Source organism: Manis javanica, chromosome 6, assembly GCF_040802235.1.
Source record: "Manis javanica isolate MJ-LG chromosome 6, MJ_LKY, whole genome shotgun sequence".
NCBI lineage: Eukaryota > Metazoa > Chordata > Mammalia > Pholidota > Manidae > Manis > Manis javanica.
The window spans coordinates 131,865,581-131,891,889 of NC_133161.1; the positions used below are offsets into that span (position 1 = coordinate 131,865,581).

General features: G+C 44.6%; 2 protein-coding genes across 5 annotated transcripts in view; one reads left to right on the plus strand and one right to left on the minus strand.

Moving 5' to 3' along the window:
- NCAPD3 (non-SMC condensin II complex subunit D3) overlaps positions 1-19,330 on the plus strand; it is a 71,584-nt gene extending 52,254 nt beyond the window's left edge. For all 3 annotated transcript variants that reach the window (XM_037000871.2, XM_037000870.2, XM_037000872.2), the window contains 11 exons: positions 489-626; positions 824-957; positions 1,153-1,352; positions 3,605-3,715; positions 5,522-5,692; positions 12,253-12,410; positions 12,657-12,796; positions 13,798-13,875; positions 17,367-17,441; positions 17,524-17,584; positions 17,677-19,330. In XM_037000871.2, coding sequence (XP_036856766.2) covers positions 489-626; positions 824-957; positions 1,153-1,352; positions 3,605-3,715; positions 5,522-5,692; positions 12,253-12,410; positions 12,657-12,796; positions 13,798-13,875; positions 17,367-17,441; positions 17,524-17,584; positions 17,677-17,785 — 1,375 coding nt within the window. In that variant the 3' untranslated portion in view covers positions 17,786-19,330. The remainder of the gene's footprint in view (positions 1-488; positions 627-823; positions 958-1,152; positions 1,353-3,604; positions 3,716-5,521; positions 5,693-12,252; positions 12,411-12,656; positions 12,797-13,797; positions 13,876-17,366; positions 17,442-17,523; positions 17,585-17,676) is intronic.
- Positions 18,861-26,309, minus strand: part of JAM3 (junctional adhesion molecule 3) — a 59,674-nt gene continuing 52,225 nt past the window's right edge. Inside the window, exons 4-10 of one of the 2 annotated variants that reach the window (XR_012132631.1) lie at positions 25,279-25,431; positions 24,629-24,831; positions 23,561-23,660; positions 21,957-22,086; positions 21,811-21,865; positions 21,326-21,452; positions 18,861-19,783 (exon numbers count right to left, since the gene is read on the minus strand). Coding sequence is in view for 1 of the 2 variants with exons in the window: in XM_073239467.1 (XP_073095568.1) it covers positions 21,417-21,452; positions 21,811-21,865; positions 21,957-22,086; positions 23,561-23,660; positions 24,629-24,831; positions 25,279-25,431 (677 nt within the window). In the remaining variant the exon portion in view is untranslated. Of the gene's footprint in view, positions 21,453-21,810; positions 21,866-21,956; positions 22,087-23,560; positions 23,661-24,628; positions 24,832-25,278; positions 25,432-26,309 lie in introns of both variants that reach the window. The other variant, XM_073239467.1, reaches the window with a different exon arrangement.

Sequence of the window (26,309 nt, forward strand, 5' to 3'; positions counted from 1 at the left end):
AGTCACTATCTGTGCTGACCCAAACTCTGAAGCTCTTGTAATTAATCCCAATTCCTAAAAAAGTTCCAAATACTAATACTGGTTTTTGTTCAAGAGCAGGGCTTATGCTGGAAGTGGAAGGCCAAGTATTTGTTTTCAGGTGGTCAGTGTCACTGCCTGCCTCAAGGACCATGGGACTCTGCTTGAAGCAGCAGTTTGGGGTTGGTTTGTTGCTTTCCCGAATTTGAAGTGCAGCTGAATAACACTACCTTGTTAGAATTTTGAAGGGAAACCAGGTATAAAAGGCATTTATGCCGACCCTGGATTCACAGGCAAGGACAGATGGCAGAAGCTAACTCTGCATGCTACCATTGCTCTGGACAAGGCCATTTGTTGGGGTGAAGGCGAGCCCCTCACAGCCGCCCAAGGGTCTCTGTTTACAGAGGTCCTGATGGGGTTTAGAGGCTATCCATGATGGCAAGTGTGTCTGCTTCTCCCCTTTCCTGCAGTTTCGGGGAATTTTGTCTGGCTCACCTGCTACTGAAGAGGAGCCCTGCCATATTCTTCCAGCACTTCATTGAGTGTATTTTCCACTTCAACAACTACGAGAAGCACGAAAAGTACAACAAATTCCCGCAGTCGGAGAGGTCAGAGAGGCTCTCCGGGCGGGCAGGCCTGGGATGGGGCAGCTGTGTTGTACGAGTGATGGAAGGAGCTCACCTTTGTGAGTGGTGGTGTCGGGGGAGGCCTGCAGTGGGCAGCCTCTGGGCGGCTGGATATGCTGTTCACACCGACAGCCTTCTCAAGTGCCTGTGTGATGTGGTAAAATTGTGTTTTGCCATAGAGAGAAGCAGCTGTTTTCACTGAAGGGAAAGATGAACAAGGAGAAACGAATGAAAATCTACAGGTTTCTTTTAGAGCACTTCACAGATGAACAGCGGTTCAATATCACTTCCAAAATCTGCCTTAGTATTTTAGGTAGGCCTGGTGTGTTTGGGATAAAATGTGTATTTAAAAAAGAAATGCTGTGTGGCTGATGGAAGACCCCTTTCTGTCCCTTGACACTGGCTGTGTCCTTACAGACCCTGTGGAAGGCCTCCTGGCTCTGGGAGATACGTTCCCCTCTAGGGCCGGACTATTCCTCAGAAGCCAGTCTTCTGTGCTCTCTCTTAGCCTGCTTTGCCGACGGCATCCTGCCCCTGGATATGGAAGGCAGCGACTTGCTCTCAGACACATTTGAGGTCCTCAGCTCAAGGGAGATCAAGCTTTTGGCAATGAGATCTAAGCCAGATAAGGACCTCCTCATGGAGGAAGATGACATGGCCCTGGCGAATGTAGTCATGCAGGAGGCCCAGAAAAAGCTCATCTCACAGGTGAGCATGTTGTTCTTTAAACAGGCCTCATCACACCCCGGTGCTCCCCACCTGCCGCCTGAACAGTGCAGGTCCACTTCAGATCCTGGTTTCATCTTTGCCAGTGGCCTCCACTCGCAGCCAGGTGGTGATTGTCCTCATGTGTGTTTGCAGCTCTGACTGCTCTGTGAGCCTGAGCTGGACTTAACTGCACTTAGCCTGCCTGGACGTACCTGGGCATCTCAGCCTCACTCAGCCAAACCCGAACTCCCCTTGATCTCTTTCTTCTCTACAGTCTGTTGTGGAGAAGGGGACCATCATCTATCTAACTGTCCAGAAGGAACCCAATGCAATCCAGCCAGTCTGGATGCTCTCTCTTAGCCTGCTTTGCCGATGGCCTCCTGCCCCTGGATATGGAAGGCAGTGACTTGCTCTCAGACACAGATGCTCTGTTTGGCCAGTGAGCGTGAACTTGGGGATTTGAGTGACTAGGGACAGTTCGGTTTCCCTGGTCCTCACCAGGCCCCAAGGGTTCATGACCTTGCCTGTACTGCTCATTTGTACGTCCCACCTGAGCCCTGAAAGCTTTTGAGCCCAAAGAAACAGACTTTGATCACAAGCAGCATGCCCCCAGGTCCTGTGCATTCCATCCTACGAGTCTGCCTCATTGTGTCTGCTGCTGTGCTTAGTTAAGCCTGCGCCATTCCCGGCAGTTTGCTCAACATCCTCTTCCGCTTGTTTATGTTCCAGGCTCACCACTTTGTGGCCAGAGCAGTCCGCCTTAGGAACAGATTTGAGCACTTTACTCTCCTGCTTAAAACAGACCAGAGGCAGATTGACTATGGAGGGGCAGCAGGTCACTTCTGGGACAGCAGTTGTGGGTGCTGGTTACTCAGTATATGCTGTTGTCAAAGCTTATGTCACCTACCATGGGCAGACTTTGTTGTATGTAAATTATACCTCATTAATGACATCTTTAGCAAGTCAGTTGTGGCTTCCTAGTACCTTCTGCATAAAATCCCAATTCTTCTCTAAGACATACATAGCTTTACAGCAACATGCCCGTGCCCCCTAGCCTCCTCTCCGTTCCAGGTGGCTGGTGTGCACTCCTGTGTCCGCACCTTTGCACGGGCCACCTTTGTCTGCCGAGCCTCTGCTCACCCTGTCCTCCCTTTCCGCTACCGAACTTCTGTACCTCTAAGTGTCATTTTCAGAGAGGCCTTCCCTGGTACTCATTCAGTTAGAATGATTCCTCCTAGGCGTCCTTCCAACAGAAGTTCCTAACACCCTGCCACTTGTCACATTGTGACACATATCACAGCACACAATCTGGTCTTGAAACAACTTGAAGACAAAAAATTCTTGGCTTCATTTCTCTATCTCCAGAAGTTAGCTTTGTACCTGGTACAGGGAAGGTGTTTGATAGTATTTGTTGAGCTGAATGTGTTGGAGTCACTTCTTACCTGCACTTACCTCTACTTAGATTCCTGTTTATTACATTGTTTATTTCTCTTCCTGTTGCCCTTCTATTTCAGGAAGATTCTGGTCTCCTGAAAGAGAGGCTCTCTGGTAAGGCTTTTTAGAGATGAGTGGTTTACAAGCAATGAACACAGTGATTTTAAATGAGAAGAAAAAGAATACTTTTCAGATTCTGAATGATAAATCTTGTGTATGCAGACTACTATAATGAATTTGTTTTAATTTGAAGAGATGTATTGCAAAACATTTGTGGTTAGTGATCATTCATGGTAAAGAAGATGAAGGCTTGGTCCAATCAGGTTCTGTATAAATACACAGCACTTTTCCTAATGTATGCATGGTTACACAGAGAAAATGGACTGCCTTCATGCTTAGCCACTGTCATCAGGAATGCATGGTGTCCCTTTGGGTAGCTGGAATTGAACTCATTTTCATTCCAAAGGAAGGATGTTGAATGAAGGGACTGAAGGTGGAGCCCACAGGGCTACGGCACATAAACACGCAGGTTTGGAGGCTTTTGTCAGGCTATTCAACATATTTCTGATTCCTTTTTCTTGAGGAGAAAATAAGAATAGTGTGTATTCCTGTCCTGCTATACAAAGCCTTCTTAGTGTGTTGAGGTAATGCTTAGAAAGTCCCTAGGACAAAGGTGGTGGGTCCTATACAAATCCCAGTATAATAATTAAAAATAAACTTATATAGTATCCTAGATTGGCTATACAAAAAGAACTGGGTCAAGGAAAAGTGTTTTTTAGAACTATATACATTTGAAACATGTCTTTGTGTTACTACAGGTTCAGAAGAGGAATTTCATAGAAAATATTATTCCAATTATCATCACCCTGAAGACTGTGCTAGAGAAAAACAAGATCCCAGCCTTGCGGGAACTCATGAACTATTTGAGGGTATGTGATGACCTTGTACTTGGTGTTTGGCATCTCCCTGCCCCCAGGCCATTACTCAGGATCTTCTGGCAGTTATGGTGCAGGCAGTCAGTGAATGACTAGGACTCAAAATGCTGTAAGACCACAGTATACTCTTTTAGAACTATACCAGCCAGCCAAGCCTTTAACTGTGGGGAGGAGAAAAAGTCTGACCATACGTTCCAGTGAAGCTGGTCCTGGCCTTTTTCATGCAGTTGAGTTTGTGAAGCATGGCTCATTGTACTGAACATGTGTTGGGGATGCCCGTTATATTCAGTTTCAAAGACTTTATCAACTGGGGCCAAGACAAGGTCATCTTAGTTCATCCTGGTGAGAGATAAAGTAAAAATTGATCATCACGTTTAATTCAGGAGTGTTTGCCTTTAACACTTGCCGCTTTACAAGTTGGGAAATAACCACCATATAGCAGTCGGCCTTGGGGAACCCCACTGGAGTGGCTGCCATCCGGTGCAGTCTGAGGCCATAAAAAGTCCAGTTGAAGCAACCAAGACATGTATACCTGCAGTGCACACAAAAATGAGGCCTCAGACCTTTCTGGCAATCCTTCGATCAGAAATAAATGCAGTTGTATTTTTTTCCTTTCTGTGCTATAGAGAAGCTTTTTTTTTTTTTCAAAGAGGGCCACAACAAAAGTATATTGATTATGATTTTTAAATAGCTCTTTATCCTAAGGAAGTTATGGTGGGGAAGATAGGCTCACTGTATGGGAAAAAAAAGAGAACTTCCAGTTATTTTTGTATTTATTTATTTGATTTGAAACCTAGGAAAGGGAAAAAGAAAACCTTAGATCCTAAACAGACTACTTAAACACTTAAGTAATCCCACCTCCTGTTTCTGAGCACATACCCAGAGGATAGTCACTGGGCCACTCTGTTCAAGTGACACAGTGCTTCTCCATTGGAAAACTTTAGTTACAGCGCTCTAACCAGTGTCCCCCTTGGCCTGTGGAAGCCCCCTCTTAATGGCAGCTGGAATCGTTGATGGATTTCCTTCCCTTTGTTGGGACTTCTCTCCAATCCATTAGGTGAAATGGTTTCTTTTCCATTTCCCAGCAAAGAGGCTTAGTTCTTAGCTCCCCTCTCTGAGACCTGAGAATATTCCTACTCTGATGTGATGAAACGTTTATCATATCTTGAGAAGAGGACGCAGAGCCACGATTGCAGTCCTCTGAGAAAGCTAGGACAGACAAATGAACACCTTGCAGACTGCACTGCTCCCTGTGTGGCTCCAGGGGCCCTGTCTGGGCCAAGATGGTGCCACCACTGCCCATCTGACCTCTGACTTGAATCCCTAAGAAGCCTGCCTCAGTGACCACTGGGTCCTCTGAACTAGTAGTGATGCAGAGCCATGCCAGACAACCAGATACACCACTGTCCCCATCCTAGGCTCCAGGGATGGAAAGGAGGTAGCTATTGGTGGCAGTTCTGTGCCCTTGTATGTTTTTCTTTAAGCTAAGATTGTATGATTCCATGGCCTTCTCCTACCAGGAACCTAGAAAATTGTTTGTTAACCGGCAGATAGGAAGCTTCCTACAGAACTCTTAGTATGTCACATCACATTCACCTACTTGTGTGGCCAACACAAATGCACACAGTGTTTACTGGGAAGGTACCATTATGTTAATTAACTTGTTAATGTAATAGAAATAGTCTGCTCTTAGCAAAATAAGTCTTAACTGATCCTATTATTGTTTATCAAGTTGTGCTAGAGATACTCAAACACAAATATTAAAGAAAGTATTAAAGAATGCCTCTGGGTCTGTTTTAGGAGGTGATGCAGGATTACCGAGATGAAATCAAGGATTTCTTTGGAGTCGACAAACAGCTGGCGTCAGAACTTGAGTATGACATGAAGAAGTACAATGAACAGCTAACCCAGGAGCAAGAGCTGGCAAAACAAGATGTGGCTGATGGTACTGCGGGAGCACCAACAGTGCAGGTAGATGAGCCCCAAACTCCCCTGCCGGTGTGGTCCTGCCTGCATGCCCATCCTCAGCACCTACTGTCATTGGGGCTGTTTCTGCGGGGCACTATGGCTCCTCTGCAGAAACAGTGTGCTCACTTCCCTGAGAAGTCCAGACAGCTCTGCTGTGGTACGACATGACAAGGACAAACTAACTTAACTCCTTTTCTCCCTGTTAATTCCACATCTACCACAACTGTTCCTTTCTGTCTTTTTTAATTTTTTTAATAAGGTATCACTGATACACAGTCTTAGGAAGGTTTCACATGAGCAACATTGTGGACACTACATTCACCCATATTATTGAGTCCCACCTGACACCCCACCACAGTCACTGTCCATCACTGTAGCAAGATGCCAGGGAGTCACTACTTGTCTTCTCTGTGCTGCACTGTCTTCCTGTGAACTCCTCCACACCATGTGTACCAATCATAATACCCCTCAATCCCCTTCTCCCTCCTCACCAACCCTCCCCCACCACTTCCTTTTGGTAACTGCTAGTCCCTTCTTGGATTCTTTGAGTCTGCTGCTGTTTTGTTCCTTCAGTTTTTTCTTTGTTCTTATACTCCACAGATGAGTGAAATCAGTTGGTACTTGTTTTTCTCCGCCTGGCTTATTTCACTCAGCATAATACCCTCTAGCTCCATCTATGTTATTGCAAATGGTAGGATTTGTTTTCTTCTTATGGCTGAATAATGTTCCATTGTGTGTATGTACCACCTCTTTATCCATTCATCTACTGATGGACACTTAGTTTGCTTCCATATCTTGGCTATTGTAAAGAGTGCTGCGATAAACATAGGGGTGCATATGTCTTTGAATCGGGGATCTTGTTTTCTTTGGGTAAATTCCTAGGAATGGAATTTCTGGGTCAAATGGTACTTCTATTTTCCATTCTTTGAGGAACCTCCATATTGCTTTCCATGATGGTTGAACTAATTTACATTCCCACCAGCAGTGTAGGAGGGTTCCCCTTTCTCTGCATCCTCACCAGCATTTGTTGTTCCTTGTCTTTTGGATGTTGGCCATCCTAAGTGGTGTGAGGTGATATCTCATTGTGGTTTTAATTTGCATTTCCCTGATAATTAACGGTGTGGAGCATCTTTTCATGTGCCTGTTGGCCATCTCAATTTCTTCTTTGAAGAAGTGTCAGTTCAGATCCTCCACCCATTTTTTAATTGGGATATTTGCTTTTTGGGTGTTGAGGTGTGTGAGCTTTTTATATATTCTGGATGTTAACCCTTGTCAGATGTGTCATTTATGAATATATTCTCCCATACTGTATGATGCCTTGTTTTACTGATGGTGTCCTTTGCTGCACAGAAGTGTTTCAGTTTGACAAGGAAATGTGTTCAGAAAAAAGTTGCTCATGTTTATATTCAGGAGATTTTTGCCTGTGTTTTCTTCTGAGAGTTTTATACTTTCATGACTTACATTCAAGTCTTTGATCCATTTTGAGTTTACTTTTGTGTATGGACTTAGACAATAATCCAATTTCATTTTCATACATGTAGCTGTCCAGTTTTGCCAACACCAGCTGTTGAAGAGGCTGTCGTTTCCCCACTGTGTATCCATGCTCTTTTATTGTATATTAATTGACCATGTATGCTTGGGTTTATATCTGGGATCTCTATTCTATTCCATTGATCTGTTGGTCTGTTTTGGTGCCAGTACCAAATTGTCTTGATTACTGTGGCTTTGTAGTAGAGCTTGAAGTTGGGGAGTATAATCTCCCCAGCTTTATTCTTCCTTCTCAGGATTGCTTTGGCTATTCAGAGTCTTTTGTGCTTCCATGTGAATTTTAGATCTGTTTGTTCTAGTTCATTGAAGAATGCTGATGGTGTTTTGATAGGGATTGAATTGAATGTGTTGTGTAGATTGCTTTCGGCAGGATGGCCGTTTTGACAATATTCCTATCCGTGAGCATGGGATATATTTTCATTTATAAGAGTCTTTAATTTCTCTCATGAGTGCCTTACAGTTTTCAGGGCATAGGTCTTTCATTTCCTTCCTTAGGTTTATTCCTGGGTATTTTATTCTTTTTGATGCAATTGTGAATGGAATTGTTTTTCCTGATTTCTCTTTCTGCTAGTTCATTGTTAGTGTACAGAAATGCAACAGATTTCTGTGTATTAATTTTGTATTCTGAAACTGCTGAATTCAGATATTAGATCTAGTAGTTTTGGAGTAGATTCTTTAAGGTTTTTTATGTACAACATCATGTCATCTGCAAACAGTGACAGTTTAAGTTCTTCCTTACCAATCTGGATGTCTTTTATTTCTTCTTTGTGTTGTCTGATTGCCATGGCGAGGACCTCCAGAACTAAGTTGAATAAAAGAGGGGAGAGTGGGCATCCCTGTCTTGTTCCCAATCTTAAAGGAAAAGCTTTCAGCTTCTTGCTGTTCAGCATGATGTTGGCTGTGGGTTTGTCATATATGGCCTTTATTATGTTGAGGTACTTGCCCTCTATACCCATTTTGTTGAGAGTTTTTATCATGAATGTGTGTTGAATTTTGTCAAGTGCTTTTTCAGCATCTATGGAGATAATCATGTGGTTTTTGTCCTTTTGTTGATGTAGTGTATGATGTTGATGAATTTTTGAATATTGTACCATCCTTGCATCCCTAGAATAAATCCTACCTGATCATGATGGATGACCTTTTTGATGTATTTTTGAATTTGGTTTGCTAATATTTTGTTGAGTATTTTTGCATCTATGTTCATCAGGGATATTGGTCTGTAATTTTCTTTTTTTGTGGTGTCTTTGCCTGGTTTTCATATTAGAGTGATGTTGGCCTCATAGAATGAGTTTGGTAGTGTTCCCTCGTCTTCAACTTTTTGGAAAACTTAGAGGAGGATGAGTATTAAGTCTTCACTAACCAGTAAAATTCAGCGATGAAGCTATCTGTCCCAGGGGTTTTTCTTCTTAGGTAGTTTTTTTATTACCAACTCAGTTTCATTCCTGGTAATTGGTCTGTTCAGATTTTTTATTTCTTCCTTGGTCAGCCTTGGAAGACTGTATTTTTCTAGAAAGTTGTCCATTTCTTCTAGGTTATCCAATTTATTAGCATATAATTTTTCATAGTATTCTCTAATGATTCTTTGTATTTCTGTGGAGTCCGTAGTGATTTTTCCTTTCTTATTTCTGATTATGTGTGTACACTCTCTTTTTTTCTTGTTAAGTCTGGCTAGGGGTTTATCTATTTTGTTTATATTCTCAAAGAACCAGCTCCTGGTTTCATTGGTTCTATTGTTTTATTCTCTCAATTTTATTTATGTCTGCCCTGATCTTTATTACTGACTTTGGGCTTCATTTGTTCTTCTTTTTCTTATTTAATTAATTGTCAGTTTAGACGGTTCATTTAGGATTGTTCTTCTTTCCTGAGGTAAGCCTGTATTGCAATATACTTCCCTCTTAGCATGGCCTTCACTACATCCCACAGATTTTTGTGGTGTTGAGTTATTGTTGTCATTTGTCTCTATATATTGCTTGATCTCTGTTTTTATTTGGTCATTGTTCCATTGATTATTTAGGAGCATGTTGTTAAGTGTCCATGTGTTTGTGAGCTTTTTGTTTTCTTTGCATAAATTATTTCTAGTTTCATACCTTTGTGGTCTGAGAAGCCGTTTGGTGCAATTTCAATCCTTCTGAATTTACTGAGGCTCTTTTTGTGGCCTAGTGTACGATCTATTCTGGAAAATGTTCCATGTGCACTTGAGAAGAATATGTATCCTGCTGCTTTTGGATGGAGTGTTCTTTAGATGTCTGTTAGGTCCATCTGTTCTAATGTGTTGTTCAGTGCTTCTGTCTTCTTACATATTTTCTGTCTGGTTGATCTGTTCTTTGGAGTGAGTGGTGTGTTGAAGTCTCCTAAAATGAATGCATTGCATTCTATTTCCCCCTTTAATCCTGTTAGTATTTGTTTCACATATTTAGGTACTCTTGTGCTGTGTGCATAAATATTTTTAGTGGTTATATGCTCTTGTTGGATTGACCCCTTTATCATCATGTAATGTCCTTCTTTATCTCTTGTAAGTTCCTTTGTTTTGAAATCTGTTTTGTCTGATACAAGCACTGCAACTCCTGTTTTTTTCTCCTCATTATTTGCATGAAATATATTTTTCCATCCCTTCACTTTTAGTTTGTGTATGTCTTTGGGTTTTAAGTGAGTCTCTTGTAGACATCATATAGATGGATCTTGTTTTTTGATCCATTCTGTAACTATGTCTTTTGATTGGTACATTCAGTTCATTTACATTTAGGGTGATTGCCATAGCAGGCATTAGATTCATGGTTACCAAAGGTTCAAAGGTAGCTTATTTACTGTCTAACAGTCTAACTTAACTCACTTAGTACACTATTTCAGACATAGTTTAAAGGTTCTGTTTTTTCCCTCCCTTCTTTTTCTTCCTTTCCACTCTTTATATATTAGGTGTCATATTCTGTACTCTGTGTATCCCTTGACTGACCTGTGGGTAGTTGCTTTAATTTTGCATTTGTTTAGTAACTAATTGGTCTACTTCTTTTACTGTGGTTTTTTCTTCTTTGATGACAGCTATTTAGCCTTAGGAGCACTTCCATCTATTCCATCTATAGATAAGCATCAACTTTTGCTTATCTAGAAATTGTTTAATCCCTGCTTCAAATTTAAGTAATAATCTTGCCTGGTAGAGTATTTCTTTGGTTCAAGGCCCTTCTGCCTCATTGCATTAAATATTTCATGCCACTCCCCCTTCTGGCCTGTAAGGTTTTTGCTGAGATGTCTGATGATAGTCTGATGGGTTTTCCTTTGTATGTGATCTTTTTTCTCTCTCTCGCCGCTTTTAATACTCTGTCCTTGTCCTTGATCTTTGCCAGTGTAATTATTATATGTTTTGGTGTTGTCTTCCTTGGGTCCCTTGTGTTGAGAGATCTGTGCACTTCCATGGCCTGAGAGACTATTTCCTTCCCCACATTGGGGAAGTTTTCAGCAGTTACTTCCTCAAAGAGACTTTCTATCCCATTTTCTCTCTCTTCTTCTTCTGGTACCCCTGTAATGCAAATATTGTTCTGTTTGGTTGGTCACACAATTCTCTCATTATTCTTTCATTCCTAGAGATCCTATTTTCTCTCTGTGCCTCAGCTTCTTTGTATTCCTGTTCTCTGATTTCTATTTCATTTACCATCTCCTCTACATCTGGTAATCTGCTTTTGAATCCCTCCATTGTAGGTTTCATTTTGAACACTAATTTTCAAAGTTTCTGTCTCTTTCTTGAAGTCCTTTCTGAGGTCTTGAATATTTTTCTGTAGCTCCACGAGCATGCTTATGATTTCTATTTTGAAATCTTTATCATGAAAATTGGTATTTCAGTTTCACTTAGCCCTCTTTCTGGTGTTTGTTGGATTGGATTTTGGGTTGTACCAGGTTCTTCTGCTGTTTCTTACTTGTATTGATTACTCTGGAATAATAACCTCTAGTGCCCAGAAGCTCTACTCTTGAGCTGCTCATCACCTGGTGCGATCGTGGGAGTCACTGGTGAGCGTTGCTGATGCTTGTCAGGAGGAAAGAGCTGTTGCCTGCTTCCCAGCTGCAGTGCCTGCTTCCACTGCCAGGACCAGTGAGCCAAACACACAGGGAGGAGATTATGCCCCTGTAGCTGTTGTAGGAGTGCCCCTCTCAGGGTGGCCTGGCTCAATGGCAAGCACAGAAGGTTTGTGAACCAGTGCCGGATGTGAGGAAGGAACGGCAGGCTGCGTATGGCTGTGGGGGGCTTTGGCGCGTGTCACCAGCCAGGGCCGTGGTGCTTCTGAAGCTCCTGCCGAATTCCCAGTCTGCTGGGTGAGTGTGCCAGGTTGATTTTGTCCCCCTGTTTTGTCTCCTGAGTAGCAAGCTCTGTGTAACCCTTGCCTGTTTATCAGCCCTCTTGCTGTTGGGAAGTCTTTCAAAGTGCCCACCTTTCTTTTGTCCTCGAGTGGCCAGTTATGGGTACCTGTTATCCAAAGTGGCTGGAATCTCAGTCTCTCTGAGTATTCCACCTGTCTTTGCTTTCCAGCCCCAGTGATCTCCAGAGCACTGTGTTTGTGGGTTCATGTTCCTCGGGTAGATCTCCAGGGCTGGACGTTCAGCAGTCCTAGGCCTCCACCCCCACCTGCTCCATTTCTTTTCCTCCCACTGGTGAGCTGGGCTGGGGGAAGGGCTTGGTTCCTGCTGGATCACATCTTCGCTACTTTACCCTTTTCCATGAGGTCTTCTCTTTTCCCCAGATGTAGGTCGTCTGTCAGCAGTCTTCTTTGTGGTCACTCTTTCAGGGTTAGTTGTTTTTGCTGTATTTTCATATTTTATGCACTTTTGGGTGGAAGATTCTGTCTCACTTCTCACACTTCCATCTTTAAGCCTCATTTCTACCACAGCTGTTTCTGAAGATGTTCTACTTGCCCAGCACTGCTGTGGTTTAGAATAGATTCATTATGGACTTGGATGTCACATGTAAAGTTTCCAGTTTTTTTAAAAGGTAAATACATCAGAAGGTAAATACTCTTTGTCTTCTCTGACAGGTTGCTCCAAGGTTAGAAATAATGGCAGCTCCTGAAAGTGCCACTGTCCTCTCTGCTGCAAGCCTGTCCTCAGCACCCAGGGCGCATGCCGGCCAAGTACCACCCTTGTTTCTTCCACCTGAAACGGGGCCAGTGAAGCGGTTAATGCCCAGGGCCAGGTATGGAGCCTGCAGAAGTGGGTCCTGGGGTTGTTCCCTGTTGCCAAACTCTCAGAGCTGGCTTCACTGTTCTCCACCAGGTGTTTGCAGTACATGTTATCATGGCCTTCCTGCTCTCCTGCACTGCAGGCCTCTCCCTTCCAGATTGAAATGAGTGTGCAGTCTGTGTGCACTTGAAGAAGTGGTGGGTGTCTCAGGGTTTTCACCCATGCCATCTGCATGCCTGTGGCATGCTCCCCTCCACAGGTCAATGTCCCTGAGTACCATTGCAATCCTCAACTCGGTCAAGAAAGCTGTGGAGTCAAATCACAGGAATCGGGCTCGGAGTATGGGCATGTTTCCCTTCACCCTGAATTCTGAGAGCCCAGAGAAGACATGCAATCGTGGTAAGTCTTAAGATGGCTCCCACAGTACATAGCTTTACTCAGACATAGTGTAGGTACAGATTAAAACACAGGACAAGCCTCCTTCTCCTTCCTTTTAAAATGGTTTTTGTTTTCTTTAAAACAAATAACTTTGGGGACTTGAGATTATAGGTAATATAATCCTGATAAAACATTTTATATATTATATTATACATAGGTATATATATGGGTATAAATATATATAGATAATATAATCCCAATAAAATATTTATAGGTAGCATAGTAAAACAATGCATATTTATGATAAAAGTTTTGGGAAAGAGTGAAATAGAAAAGTATTTATTTTTCATCTTTCTCCTTACATACCTACCTGTGTTTGGTTTCATTTATAAAAAACTGTGCACATGTTAAGTGTGCATTGTTTTCTCACCTGCTTCCCTATACACCCACAGTAATATATAGTGAAAATGCTCCCACAGACTTTTTTCAAACCTTTTCTCCCAGTGGCTTTGTAGCACCCTATCTTGTGGAGTACCATAACTTAATACTATGCTATTCTCATATATGTGGGTGTTTTTCCATTTTTTGAAATATTGTCACAATAAACATCCTTGTACATAAAGTCTTGTATGTATGTAATCTTTTGGATTAATTCCCAACACCCAAAGGCCATATTTTTAATACTTGATAGTGTCCAAGTGCCTTCTTTCACTCCACATTATACTCCTAGAAAGGCACACAAATGTCCATTTTCTTCCTTAGAAACATGATTTTTAATTTTCCATTTTCTTTGCTGAGTTTTACAGACTAAAAATGGCTATAGATATAATTTCCAGTGTTGTGAACCCTAGTGAGACTGGACAGTATTTCTCATGTTTATCAGTCATCTGTATCTCCCTGAATTACCTCTTTATTTGGGATACTAACTTTACCATAAATCTTGCGAATATTTTTTTCATTTGGTTTTGCTTTTTCATAGTGTTATGGGTTTTTCTGGATGAAACTTTCCCATTTTATCCTAGCAACTTCATACAGTTTGGAACGTGAGTCCAGTGGAGCTACTGACCATGTAACTAAACGAGCAATCAGCACCCCTGAAAGTAAGTAACTGCTGGGAGGTGAGTGGTCTCCCCTGCAGTCTCTGTGCTCTGCTAGAGTTGTAATACAACCTTCTGTTGCAAGAGAGGATAGAGGCTCTTAACATTCAGCACCATCATGGTGCATGTCAGACTGAATGGTAATAATTACAGTAATTTGAGCACTGCTGAATGTCAGGGGCTCTTCTAAGTGCTTTGACACCAAACTTCCCACAGGCACTGTGAGGCACCCTGATTTGACAGGTGGTGAGGCTGGGGCACAGATCTGTCAGGTAACTTCTCTGGGCAGTGCCAGTCTGGGCTTTGTAGAGCAGACGCACCAGCATTCCCACCTCTCCAGGTTACTGGATTTGCCCAGCCAGCCCTTCTCCATGGCCATCAGATGTCAGCCCTGGCAGGCCCCTCAGTGCCATTGGTTCAGCTCCAGAGCAAACAGAGACTTAAATATGGTGGCTGGCCTGTTGAATATCCCACAGGCACCGTGTCTCCTCACTCCGTGGGGCAGTTTCCTCTAATGTGTGTTCTTCCCTTTTATTTCAAAGTAGAGGTGAACTCAGAAGTATAGAGAACTTTTTCCAGTTACTTTGTTTTATAGCTTCCTCTGGTCTCAAAACCCATAGAACCATTATCTGAGAAACCTACTGGACTAGGAAGACATTCTTACTGTCCAAAATCTGTAGTGCATGCTGTAGGCCGGCCCAGCGGTGCCCCTGCCTGCCTCCTGCCATCTTCTCCACGCTCTGTGCCCAGCCCTCCCTGCTCACCCAGGCTCTCACATGCTAGGTCCTCACCTTGAGCCTTCACTTCCCATCACCTTGTCACCCTTCCAAAGTCCCTCCCTGGCCCTTCAGACAAGATTAGATGTCCTCCCGGCCCCCAGGGATCAGCAGTAGGCCCCATGCCCCTGAGCAGTTCCCCGTCTGGCCCTGCTGTTGGTTTATGCGCATTTAGCCCCCCAGTGCACCCCACCCACATCTCTGGGTGTGTGAACACGGCAGTGTGAAGTATGTTTGCTACACGCTGGCGCCTTGCACCCAGGCTGCCAGTGGGCTTCTGTGTGCCGCCTCCTGCCATCTCACAGCACTCCTTTCGGCATCAGAGTAAGATGAGAGAGCATGAAGCTGTTCTTGTTGGTAGTGATGGAGCAGCAGAGAACCGCGAGCCGTTCATTCAGCCGTGCATTTGGTCAGGACAGATTTCCTGGGCACAGACTGTGCTAGCTACTTGTTTGGTGGTTCTGTTACCTGTGATGCTCTTCACATACATACCAGGTGACAGATAATCTTCACCCAAGTCCTCCTTTTAAGGGAGATTAACAGATGAGTAGAACGTTCACCTCTCCTCAGATGACAATGAATCATAACAGCTTGTCATTAAAAGCAGTGGATGATTTTGCATTTCTGTGTGTTCTGTGTTCCTGGCTCAGGGTCTCCCCTAGCACCACTGTTTCAGCAGTTAGGTACCATCTGCCGCAGCAGTGGGAGAGCATGTCCGGTTGTGGTTTTGCTCATTCCCAGGAGTCTGGCTTCAGTCTTGGGTTGGTTTCCCTCAGCTGCATTAATGCCACTTAAATGGGTGTATGTGGAGTAACCACTGATCTGAAGACAGGACTCCAGGTATCCCAGAGCAAGAAGGCACTTTTCTTCCCTAGCCTCCTGAATGTAGAATTCCTAGGGATACCTCCTCACCTGGAGCCAGGAAGAAATGCTTGCAGAAGGGTCACCTGTTGGCTCTCCTTCCTGGGAGAATCAGTAGATGAGCCGAGAATACCCAGTTCTCTCGTCCCTGTGGTGTATGAATATGGAGTCTGGTGACAGCTCTTAGGGGGGCTGTCAGGAAGTGGTCCCCAGGCTGTGAAGCTGGCAGGACAGTGCTACCCAGCTTCAGCACCCCAAGGTGTCAGCAGGGGCAGAGTGGCTTTGCTAAGTGGAGAGCTATATTTTAAGTGAGAATTGGGAAGGCTAGAAAGTCCTTATTGCTGTTAATTTGGGCAGCAAAGATGCTTCTCCTTTGATTCTAAGTGCTTACAAAGTGCAGCAGATCTAACAGCTACTGCAGAGTTGCTTTTGTGAAAACTACAGGCTTGTGCCCTGGATGTATGTGTAAAGGGGGTAACTTCCACCACGGGAACAGAGCTATGTCTGTGGCAGTGAGAGAATACTGTTCTCTGGTGTTGTCTGTTCATGTAGCCTGAGTAGCCCTCACACAAAGGGCATGGCAGATGCACGGTAAAATTTGTATTCCTGAGATCTAGTGGGTACTCCTAAAAGGCTATGGCATTGAAGAGAGAGGTGAGGATCCTGCAGCTTATTTACTTCACAGGTGTTCTCATAGGAAGGACAGCAGGCTGAGCCTGGGCTGTGTCCCTGACAAGTGTGGAGACAGCAGTTCATGCAGAACAGTATACATTGGCAGGGAGAAAGTCACTGAGAGGGGCATGGGCACCACTATTGGAGGCGCAAAGAAGCAATGGGGTGCTGTAGTCGGTCAGGGAGGGCTCTCCAGGCAGAAGGAACTACGTGTGCAGACCAGGGGTTATACCAGGCCTCCTGGATGATAATGGGAGATGGGTGGCCTGCAGTGACTGTGCAGCAGGTGGGCTCAGAAAGGGGGCTCAGGGCAGGCTTGCTCAGAGGCTGAGTCATCAGGATGCTTCAGCAGGCCAGGGACCTCACCAGATCTTGAAACAAACTTAGGTCTAGTGACATAGGACATGATGGCTGGTAAGTTACAATAGCTGCTGCTACTTCTTTGCCACTTACCTTCTACCAAGTACTGTGTTAAAGACTTAACATAAATAACTCATTTAATCCTGACAACTCCCCTGAGGTAGGTCCATTTGTATCCCATTTTGGAGATAAAGAAACCTGAGTTTCTTAGCCAGAGCCAGAATTTACACCCAGAGTCTGGTTCCAGGTCCCTGCTCTGCCCCTGCTTCCTCAGGGCGACCTGGAAAGGGGGGCGCCTGAGCCAGGTCACAGTGAAAGCAGCTGATGTTCTCAGTGAGGAGAGCAGGAACAGGAGACAGCAGTGCCAAGACTCTAGTATGGACTAGACTCGGAGTATGGCTATCCACAGCCAGCGTGGATAGGCCAGAGTGATAGGTGTGCAGCAGGACCGTGCCGAGGAAAGCAGGCAGAGATGGGTGCAGCATCTCCAGGCAGTCGCAGGGAGGTGCCTCGGGAAGGCAGCAGGACCTGGTGGGGAGGGCTGAGCTGGGGTGGGTCACGGGGGTACAGGCAGAGACGAAGAGTGGGCAGGGGAGACGCAGGAGTGCCTGGGGCCAGCGGTCAGAGGAAGAGGAATCTGAAGACCATGGATGTGGAGACGGGTGAGTTTCCAGGAGGACAGAAGTCCTGACAAGGCTTGGTCCTGGCCTAAGAGACCACAGGAAATGAGCAGGAAGCCTGTGAGTGACCTTGCGCAGGCGCCTTTATTGGGTGTATGTCTCTTGGCAGCTTTTCATTAATGGTGCTGCTTCCCCCTCTCCCCAGAGACCATCAGTGATGTCACATTTGGAGCTGGAGTCAGCTACATAGGCACGCCACGGACACCTTCTTCAGCCACAGGCAAGTTCCCTTCCTGCCAGGCACGTGAGCGGCTTTGGAGTTCTGGGAAATCTCAATTTGTTTGTGTTTGACTCCCTTTCAGAGAAAACTGAAGCCCAGAGTCAAGGAAATGACATTTTGTGTTTATCATTGCCTGAGAAGCCGTAAGTTTACTGAGCGTTCCTCCTGAGGTAGATGTTTTTGTTGGGGTTTTTTTTTCTCTGTTTCAGGAATATTGCATCTTTTCCTTCCCTAGGCCTCCACAGCCTCCACAGTGGAATGTGAAGTCTCTGGCCAGAAATAAAGACCACGCAGCCCCCAGTAGGAGGTCGCTCCGCAAGATCCCCTTGAAAACAGCCAACTAGCAACAGCATGTCAGGAGCGTCCAGGACTGTCGCCTCACCCCCAAGTGCGCTTTTCATGGGGCTGCAGAGCCGTCCCGTGATTCCAGCACTTGCTAGTCCAGCACCCATGCTGCTAAAATTGGTAAAAAACTATAAACCAGAGAAATGCCTTAGTTATTTAATATAACTTCATTTCAAAGTATCAAGTCCATTCTGACAAACTCTATTCTGGTCCTTGAGGAACACACATCAGCTTCCTTTTATATGAATCAGGCTTCTGTTAGCTGGGTTTGAATTTCCTTGCAGTGTATAGTTTCATGTATCTAATGGCAAAATTTTGATTGTAATATTTTTTTCTATTGTTATTTATGAATTGCAGACTTTTAAAAAATGTATAGCTTTCTAAAATGGAATAATAAAGGTTAAACATAAATACAACCTTGTATTCAATGGAATTTTTCTATTTTTAGAACAGGGCTTTTATTGGTAGCTATTAAAATTTACCTAACATGTTTAAGAATAATGAAACCCAGTCTTTATTTACTGTTAGAAAAAAATAAGGTTCTGTTTACCTGTCTCCCTGCCTTTGTCCCTGGACAGAAGCTCTCTGCCTCCAAATATGTCCTTGGTATATAAACACTACCCTGCTTTGAAGACACTTCCCATCCAGAGTAGCACAGATGCGGATTTGTGCAGGCAGTCTTGAAAGGACTGTTCCCACTCAGGGAAACGGCGTTAGTCTCTTTTGTTGGTTCCTTTAAAAAAGCACTTACGTTTTGTCAAAGATGACCAAAAGATATTTAGTTGGTTCACTTTTTGATCCCAGTACTAAAGAAGCAAAAGTAGAAGGTTACTGTTTCTGTGTGTTCTTAATATAAACATGGCAGAGGATTGTCCACATGACTGATATGGGGGCGTCCCTGGTACAGGGGGCTGCCAAGCGGCGCCTGAGTAAACAGACTCCTCTCCACCTCAGGTAGGCAGTGACGGCAGCCCCTCAACCTGGGACAATGCCATTTTAAGTACACTTGCCTAACAGAATGCTGGGAAGAAGAGGGAAACCCCATGTACGAACAAATAAATACTGAGGCAAAGCCAATTTTTTAGAAAGCTTTTATAAATGAGGTTTAACAAATACCAACTCACGTGTGTTAGTACAAGTCTGTAAATCAGGGCCAGGGGGCCCTACACGGCCTCAGGCTTAGCCATACGCGCAGCTCAAACACGGGTGCGCAGCCTCCAACTGCGTGATCACTGCCATTGGGCAGCTCCTTCCCAGAGCCCATGAACTTCCCGCTGCTCTGCCAGGCCCAGGTCACACAGCACTAGGTAGTAGGCATGAGGGTCTATGCAGGGGGGACAGGAAGGCCATCCTATTGCTATGACAACCATATGCGGTGAGAGGAGGGGAGGCCATCTCTTCTACCAAGAGGAGCAGATGCAGGGACAGTCTTCAGTCTAAGCATTTAAGACACAAATGCAAAAGAAGAGCGGTACCATCAGGCAGTACAAAGGGCAGCTCGCTGCCTCTGCCAGACACCCCAAGGCAAAGTATTTTCACAGAACTTAGAAAAGTCAACACAAGTCTCAAGTATTCAAAAAACCCATAAAAACATTAAGACACTGAAAGTTCAGTTCCCAAGATGACTATGTTCTTCTACATGAAACCACGTTTAAGCACACAGTGGAGCAGAGGTGCCCCTCTTGAGAAGCTCCTTGCTTCAAACCAGTTCACATCAGGAGTTCAACAGAGCAATGTGTCTGAGGCTAAGAACATCTGCTCTTGAAGAACAAAGGCTTTCAGTGATGTTTCTCATGTGCCCCACAAAGTGAGCAGCAGTGTCTTGGGTAGATAAAAACTAAAATCAAATTAGAAAACTGCCTTTGATTTGGCTGCTTTACTTTCCTTGCTGCCAGGCTTTGTGTCCCGGTTGCACTACCTGATGTTCTTCAAACACTGGCCTGGCTGCCACCACACAACTGAGCCAGCCCTGTGGTGGTGCAGTGTTTTCTTCACGGCTGCAAGGAATAGCAAAATTCATTTCCTTTAAAAAATATTGTAGTTGATAGATTATTCAAAACTGCCTTTGGCCCTGGACAGTACTGGGAACTACACAAATAGGTAAAATAAATTTAAAAACCAGATAGCAATAGCGGCTTTGTTTTGTGAGCCATCCACAACCAGAAAGAGCTCTAACACGGAACCCAAAAGCTGGGATGCCTCATGGAGACCCCCTCCTCTTCTGAAGTGTGCACCTTACAACTGCCCTGGGTAGGACAATGCACACACGGCACACCAACAGCACTATGAGAGCTAATCAGCACAGCCATCAGGGCATGAAGGACCACAGTGCACATGCCTACTAGCCTCAGATGGCAGCAGCCAATACCAGTTTAGCATAGGGGATGTGACTGCCTTGGGAGGTGACCAGCGTGGTCTGCATGTATGCCTGACGCTTCTGTGTGGTCCCTGGGCATAGGCAGCGCTAGTAATCTAAGGAAGAGGCAGTTCAAAGCTTATGTTTTGGAAAGATGCAAACAGATCGCAACATTGCTCAACAGGGATTTTTTTTTAATGGTTTCCTAAGTAACAACGGTCTGATGTATAGATGGCCTAATTCTCTTGTGAAAAATGCTAAAACGATGTAGACAAAAGGAATGTTTCAGTAAGCCTCCTTGAGAGGATCCTTTGGGTTAAAATACTCTTAATTATTGGTATTTTCCAATTAACATCAGTAACTTGGAACCCTTATGTTGAATATTTTTAAAAAAATAGGTTAATATTGTATGACAATGTATTTACAGTTTAAATAGAAATTTTCTTTTCAATAATCAAAATACATCTTTAGCAAAAATTTAGAATGTAAAATTTTATAAAATAAACCACCATAGAAAAGCAGAACATTATTTCAGTACCATTTCAGATTTAGCCTAAAATGAAGGTTTTGCTTAAATACTGAAACCCTCCATGGACAAGCAGGGTTCCCACAGGGAGGACCCCTTCTTGCAACAAGCGATTTACCTTCTTGACTTTGGCTGTTCTTACAAAATGCTGACCCAAAGAGATTCTCCAAGATGGACACAAAACACTGTTGAACAAAGCCTTTGAGAAGAAATGGGGTGGTGCTGTCTGTGGGCCTCTGTGAAACAAGGTCATTGTATATGAAAAGCCTGTTTCCTGGATGCACCGATTCAGACTCTAGAGCTAGAGGGTTTTGAGCCACGGTTAACATTTCCAAGACCTGCACTACTGGTGCTCACGGCTGCCTCGCTGCCCCTCACGTGGGGCTCACCATGCAGATGACACTGAGTGAAAAATGACATGGTTTCTCAAGCCCATGGTGCCAGCCCAGCAGAGCCCGTGAGCAAGAGCTTCGGGTCACCCTAGCCCTCGGGGGAGCCAGGCCAGAAACAGAACCAGCCTCAGTGAACTCCCTTGGTTTCTTTTCCTGTGGTGACTGTGCCCATCTTGAGGAAAATTCTTTTATTCTTGTGGCTTGTTAAATAGTAAGAAGGGAGTAGCGGTCAACTTTGGCCAAAACAAAGCTTTTGCACAGGTACCCAGCTCTCCGGAGGCACTGCCTGGGCTGCTCGTCGCGGGCACTGCTAGTGGAGGTATTCGCGTGCACTCCCTGGGCCACGTCGTCACACGTCAGATCACGAAGGAGGACTTGTGCCTAAAGTCACCCTGCAAAGCCAACAGGAAGTCAGAACCCAGCTGTCCTTACCAATCCACGGGCCCCTAGCAAAACAGCTGGAACGAAACATGGTAGTTCAATCTAAGGGACCACTTCCCTGAAGAAGAAACAGCAAATCAAACAAATTGTCATTCTTAACAACATCTACAAGAGCCTGCAGACTGTGGATGCCATCAGTGTGCACAGACATTGCTGGGAAGTGCTAAAAGCTCAGGATCTGGAATATAAATCAGGAATCTTTTTTTCCTGTGGGACCCACCTGGCTCCAACAACAAATGGCACTTTCCCTGCTGAGAACACCTCAATTTCTAGGTTTCCTAAATGAGTCTGCTCTGTTCCCTCACTCACCTCCTCATCTGTCCTGATGTAGTTGACTCCATCTGGCTTCCCTGGATTCTTGTAACTGTGAAACAGGAGGAGACAGCACTTCAGGGCACCGATTTATCACCTTAGTGCCAACCTGAACTTTCTTTTTTCATGTAAGACAGGCTTACCTTTCCCCATCTTGTTTATTGTTGATGAAGTAACCACGCCTGTATGCACAGCAGATGCCCACTGTTATCAGGGCCAGGACAGCAAGGACAACCAGGACCCCCCCAATAATCCCGCCGATATTGAGGTCATCTGGAGAAAGGGGAGGTCGAGAGACAAGACGACACACACCAGCTGGTCGTACAAAAGCCCCTGATCCTGCTATGCCTCCTTCCTCCTGCCCCCCTCCACTTCCCCACTCTGCCCCTCAAGTCCACTGCAGCCAGAAAACCAAAGTGAGAGCACCTCAGCTTCGAGCCTAAGACGTACACCAAAACCCCTGCTCCCGCTCGTGCAGTGCTGCGGCCGCTGCAGTGCAGATGCTGTTAGGCTTCACGGCTGTATTAAAAGGGGCTTGGTATTGTATAAAAGGTTGAAAGTCCTCCAACTCCCTGAGAATATTATAGGTGGAGGAATGACTACACTATAAAGACAGAATTGAGCCAGTAGGCCTAAGGAAGAAAAACTTGTTTCCAGGGCTTCCCTTTGCTGTGGATTATACGGGGGAAGAGAGCTAGTTGCAGGCAGTACTTAAAAGCAAAGCTATGAGATGATGTGACCTTGCACCCACTGGCTGCCCAGCCTCATATACACAAGCCCTCTCACAGGAAATCCTTGCCTCCCTGCCCATTTCTGTAGGCCGGGCTAAGGTACTCAGTCCATCCAGTGTGGGGATGCTGGGGGCTGTTCCCTTCACGCAAACAGAAATGCAATGGAAAATCATGCAGGGGAACATCAACACAAGGCAACTAAACTTGGAAGTTAAAATTCTTCCTTTCCCTAGTGCAGTGATTCTCGAATGTGAGTGTACATTTAAAAATCAATTTGAAACTTTGATTTTAAGATGCTGATTCCCAAGCTCCGTCCCAGAGATTAAACAGGTCTGGGATAAAGCCCAGGAATCTTCCTCCTGCCCTAGAGCAGTTTCCCAAATAAGATGGATGAGAAGACTGACACCGATTCCACACATGCGGGGATCTGTATGTGGAACAGGGGTCCCAAGTGACCCGGCCAGTCCGGAGACACCGCTCTAGTGGGTGGTTGCACACGGGGACTCACAAAGCTTCCCGAGTGCTTCTGCCCCCATCTCCCGTCCTGCGCCCAAAACCCTCCTTCAGCAACAGCATCTTCACCGAACAGGGTAAAGTTACTGGGGCCGAGACTCTGGGTTTCAGCTTGCTGCAAAATGGCTACAACTGGGTACATTTCTGGAGACCTTATATAACCTTGTTCCGACAATTCTATCAATGATCAAAGAAACGGAGTTTAATAAACTAAGTTAAAGTTACGTGATCAGCCATGTTTCCAACATCAGAAGGCTCTAGAAAGTATATTTTGAGGAGATAAACATATTGCAAGAGCCCAATTATTAGTCATTTAGCTGTTAAATTTAGCTGAAACTTTCATCTTTCAATGTACCCAAGGGGGTTTTGGTGGATCTAGTCATCGCCAGAAGAAAGCTGACCCATGGCAGAGCAATTGTCTAAACTGATGACCTAGTACTAAATTTAAAATGTTCTACCCACTAGCCAGGCTTCAAATGAAATCTTTTCAAAAAGCAACTCACAGACTTCCATCTCCTGCTCCTCACACCTGGCTGAGCCTGCATCGTTGGAAGCAATGCAGTAATACTGCCCAGAGTCCTCCTTGTGGACGGCGCTGAAAACCTGTTTCAGGAAATGACAAGCAAATGACAAGACGCATCAACAGGCCAGGCCAGATCTGGGGGAACTGGAAATAAGAGGTTGGCCCACCCTACCTGCTGAGTCCAGGATGCAGTGAAACGTCTGCTCATTCGCTCTCAGTTTCCCTCCAGCTTCCTAGTCACCATCCAGGTTCTTTCCTGATCCCCTGTCCCAATGGTCTTGCCCACGAACTCCCAAACACTGAAACCCCTTTGCTGTTTGCAGGTAGCTAAGCCTAGCAACATCCAGAATGAGATGCTGAGCTTTACTTTTATTAAGGAAAAGGGCCTCTTTGATAATGATTGTTCCACAGGCAATACCTTGGCAATATAAATACAGAGGATGCTATTATTACCTGACTTGTTATCACATGTATCAGACACACCACAGTCTGGAGACCAGATGCAGCGAAAGCCTAGTGTGATATGCTGCTGAGGGCAGTCTGTCCTCTGCACATGACCAGTCTCATTTCATCTCCTGCCACCTACTTCCCACCACCCACACTGGGTTATTCTAAAGCAAATTCAGACATTTTATCCATAACACTGCAGTATGTATTTCTAGAAGATAAAGATTTTTTTTATCCTAACTACAATACCATTATTGTGCCTAAAGTAATAAACAATTCCTTAATGTCAAATACCCAGCCAGTAATTAAATTTTTGCTGGTGTTGTGACTTTTAGTTGGTCATTCATATCAGGATCCTAAGGATCCCTACCCCTGACATTTGTCTGGCACTCCCCATCAGTCAGTTATACTCTACAGCTTCCTGTCCTTCTTCGTCTTACACCTAGAACTTGTTTCAAGCAGGAGTCCTGAACACTCTCCAACATGGATCTTCAGATACCAGGAAGGTTTGCTGTCTCCCCTAATAAATGCCCTTTCCACAGCAGGTGTCCCTCACCCCAGCAAACACATTTCCATCCTCACCTCTCAGCAGAGATCTTACCAGAGTGCCTGTTTCAGAGTTTAAAAGGAAAGATGAATTTCGAAATCTGGGGTTGGCTCTGGAGTCTGTAGGCAGTGGCACGTCGTTGCGGTACCAGGTATAGTGGGGCCGGGGGTGGCCCTCACTCTCCTGGCAGTACAGCGTTGCTGTCTTGCCCACAGGCACAGCCTTTGGCACCCTGCACACAGGTGGCACTGGCTTCACTGCAGGAGAAGTACAGGTTGGTGTTCAAAATCAGCAATATGGCTCCACTCTTACCAAAACCCACAGTAAATCTGCCCCCAAAACAAGAAAGCCAGCCAAAGGATTCTTGCACTTCTCCATCCCTGCAGACTGGGGTCTGTGGCCTGCATCTACCCCCTGGCTCACTCCACGTACAATCCGTGCTGCCTCCCCATGCCTCCACCTCCCAAGGAGCACCGTGTGGGTGGCAGATAAAGCTGCACTTCCCTTCCCACCATCTACCCCAGCTCGACAGTCTTAGTTACCAAAATCGCCTCCTACTAAGTCATGCAATGCAATACCCTCAGGGATATAGCTCTAGAAGGAAAGAAAATATAAGTTTTTCTTTCTTTTACTTTGCAGAAAGACTAATGAGGCTTAAAAGTGGGTGGTGGGGGGGAACGTTTTAACTTCCTATGAATTCCTACCTTGCACAGTTAACTCAATAACAATCTCATCAATTTCTTTGCGGTCATTTCGAGCAACCACCTCACAGCGATAAAGAGCTGAGTCTGTCCGGGTCACATTCCAGATCTTTAGAGAGGTTTTCCCCAACAGTTCTGCACGACCTGCCAAATCTCCTACAGAAGAGAAGGTATAAGACATTAAAACAGTCTTTAAAGATATCTTTGCCACTCGAAGAAGGCGGTTTCTGGGGGTCAGCATTTGATGCCTCAGTAAGAAGACTGCAGATTGGCTTTATTTCTGTGCCTGTATAGCAAAAGGTGAGTTCTTGGAGGACATGGAGCACCAAAATAGCACCTGGTGTGTAAGAAGACTCACTATGTGGGTCTCTGTTGTTAAAGCAGAGGCCTTGTTTCCTTTTCAAAATTTCCAGCAGGGATTCCCCATTAAAAGAGAAAAAAATCAAGCAAATAACATTAAAAAACAACCAGCATTCCACAAATGGTGCTGGGCCAACTAAACATCCACATGCAAAGGAATGACATTGGACTCCTGGCCTCACCGCACAGACAACAAAGGTCTATGTAAGAGCTAAAACTATGAAACTTAGGGAAAAACCGACATTATCATCTTAACCGTGGATTAGGCAGTGATTTCTTATATATGACACCAAAAGCACAAGCACAAAACAATTCATTATATTGGCCTTGGACTTTCATAAAAAATTTAAAACTTCTGTGCTTCAAAGGACACAAGAAAAGACAATCCATTGAATGGGAGAAAACATTTGCAAATCATATCTCTGACAAAGGCCTAGTATCCAGAATATATATATAAAGTATTTGCAACTCAACAACAGACAACCTCATCAAAAATGGACAAAGGATTTCAATAGATGTTTCTCCAAGAAGATATACAAATGGCCAATAACAACATGAAAAGATGCTCAACATCATTAGACATCAGGGAAATGCAAATCAAAACTATTATGAGACAGATATCACCTCCCACCCACTAGGATGACTAGAATCAGAAAGATGGACAATAATAAGTG